This window comes from Triticum urartu, chromosome 7A (genome assembly GCF_056163025.1).
Source record: "Triticum urartu cultivar PI428250 chromosome 7A, HENAU_Tu73, whole genome shotgun sequence".
NCBI classification, from domain to species: Eukaryota; Viridiplantae; Streptophyta; class Magnoliopsida; order Poales; family Poaceae; genus Triticum; species Triticum urartu.
In genome coordinates, this window is record NC_141879.1 from 646,988,199 (window position 1) to 646,990,651 (window position 2,453).

At 47.9% G+C, this 2,453-nt stretch overlaps 1 protein-coding gene across 1 annotated transcript; it reads left to right on the forward strand.

Moving 5' to 3' along the window:
• Window positions 1-1,027: 1,027 nt before the first annotated feature.
• LOC125524334 (uncharacterized) lies at window positions 1,028-1,876 on the forward strand. The gene is made up of 2 exons (XM_048689402.2): window positions 1,028-1,462; window positions 1,664-1,876. Exons 1-2 carry the CDS (start codon window positions 1,123-1,125, stop codon window positions 1,678-1,680), a joined length of 357 nt encoding a protein of 118 aa, XP_048545359.2. The 5' UTR covers window positions 1,028-1,122; the 3' UTR covers window positions 1,681-1,876.
• Window positions 1,877-2,453: the final 577 nt, after the last annotated feature.

Sequence of the window (2,453 nt, forward strand, 5' to 3'; positions counted from 1 at the left end):
AAGGTATTTCATCATGAATTTTTACACACATGTCAGTTACATCCTTACATACACGCATATTTTTTTTCAGAATTTTTTGAACCATAAAAGTTAGAATTTGAACTTTTCAAAAATAAAGGCCTCCAAAATGCCTTTCTCGTACTCCGGGTGCAATTTACTCTTGCCGTGGTGTTGAGTCACACCAAGACCAAGTAGATGGATGATGTGTAGTACTCCCTCCAGCCCTTTTTACTCCATGTATTCCCACCGTTTCTTTTTAGTCTGCATATAAGATTTGATCAAAGTCAAAATTTGTAAAGTTTGACCAACTTTATAGAAAAAAATATCAACATCTACAATACTAAATCTATATGGTGTGGAAATTAATTTCATGATGCATCTTACGATATTGATTTCATATTATGAATCTTAATTTTTTTTCTATAAACTTAGTCAAAGTTAACAAAGTTTGACGCTGACCAAATCTTATATGCAGGTTTGTGTCAAGTCAAACTTTGCAAAGTTTGACAAAATTTATTTTAACAAATATCAACATCTACAACACCATATATATATATATATATATATATATATATATATATATATATATATATACTATGAAACTACATTTCATAATAAATCTAACAATCTTGATTTGGCATTGTGACTGTTGATACTTATTTCTATAAATTTGGTCAAAGTAGAGATATTTTGACTTCAGACGACATTTATATGCAGATTAAAAAGGACTAGAAAGAGTATTATCAGTTATGTGGATGTTCATGTTCTTTCCTAGTATCTTAGTACCGGCCACAGCGCATAGTGCGCGTGGGACGTTTTAGAATGTTTATATGGCAGGTCCACGGCGCAAGTGCTGTCCTACCAGAAGCCCACTGGCTAGTGTGTACACCCTTCATCACAATCCAAAGTGGAGAAACCATTAGCATGTGTCCAGTGCGACTAGAGGAGTCCCAAGTGCTCCACCCATAACGAGGTGCCCCCCCACAATGCCGCAATGCCACCGCTATATAAGAGGCACCACCCATGCCAGAGCAGGCAGCAGCAGCGAGCGATCTGCACTAGTCACTGCAAGAACCACCACCACAAGTGAGTGAACGTCGGAGCAAGGAAAGGCAGGGAGAGATGGCAATGAGGCCGCTCGTCGTCCTGGCTCTGGCCGTGGCGCTGGCCGGGGTGGCGCTGCGAGGGGGCGCCGCGGAGGGGGCCGGCGAGTGCGGGAGGTCCTCCCCCGACCGGATGGCCCTGCGCATGGCCCCGTGCATCTCGGCGGCGGACGAGCCGGACTCGGCGCCCTCCAGCAGCTGCTGCTCGGCGGTGCACACCCTAGGGAAGAGCCCCAGCTGCCTGTGCGCCGTCATGCTGTCCGGCACCGCCAAGATGGCCGGGATCAAGCCCGAGGTGGCCATCACCATCCCCAAGCGCTGCAACATGGCCGACCGCCCCGTCGGCTACAAGTGCGGAGGTACCTACAAAGCACATGCTTTCCTATATACTCCTTCGGTTTCGAATTACTTATCGCAGGTATGGATGTATCTAGATGTATTTTAGTTTTAGATACATTCATTTCTGCGACGAGTAATTTGGAACGGAGGGAGTAATTGCTAACGAATGATCTGCTGATAATGTCGTAGCAATGCTGAGTCCGGTTTCGTTGTTTCGACAGATTACACGCTGCCTTGATGGCCCAGCTCTGGTGCTGATGAAGATGACTGCCGTGGAAGATATGGTCGTGTGGGAATAAGCGAGTGGTGCATGTACCACTTAAGTGGGGCACTAGTGACTGCATGGTGCCTACATGTGATGTGTGCTTGTGGGAATGTTTCTATAAGCATGTAATGTTTCGGCTGTATTAACGTGAACAAACGTCTCCGTGTGATTTCTGTTATCATACGAAAGGCTTTCTCCTGGCTTTATATAAAAGCCTCAAACGGCACCAACAAGTCCTACAAACATGAAAACACACCACGTCAAGTTCATCAGTTTAAGCATCTCCAACAGCCGTGCAACGCGCCGCGCGCTAAAAGTCGCGATACAGCACCAGGTTAGCCAGCTTTTGCTCGCAGCGGTGCGCTGGTTCCAGCGGCCGCCGCAAATTAAAGCGCGTCCACGCCGCTCCAGCAGGCGCGCTATATTTTAGTTTTTTCTACTACATATTTGGTTTCGTAAATAGTTCTACTACTACTCGTCCGACTCGGACTCTATCTCAGTGATGTCCTCTTCCGACGTCAGAGCGTAGGCGTCAAGGAACCGCTCGTCGCCGGAGTTCCGAGACGGAACCGCATGCCGCCGCCTGACCAAATCTCGGCGGAGTAGGTGCCGGACGGACACACACGGACGCCGCGGTAGCCCGTACCTCCCCGGCGCCGAGGCGGCATTGTGGCGCGGTGATGGCGTGTCGGCGGCAGAGCGCAGCAGGGGGCGATGGAGAGACAGAGAGAGCAGCAAAGAGCGAT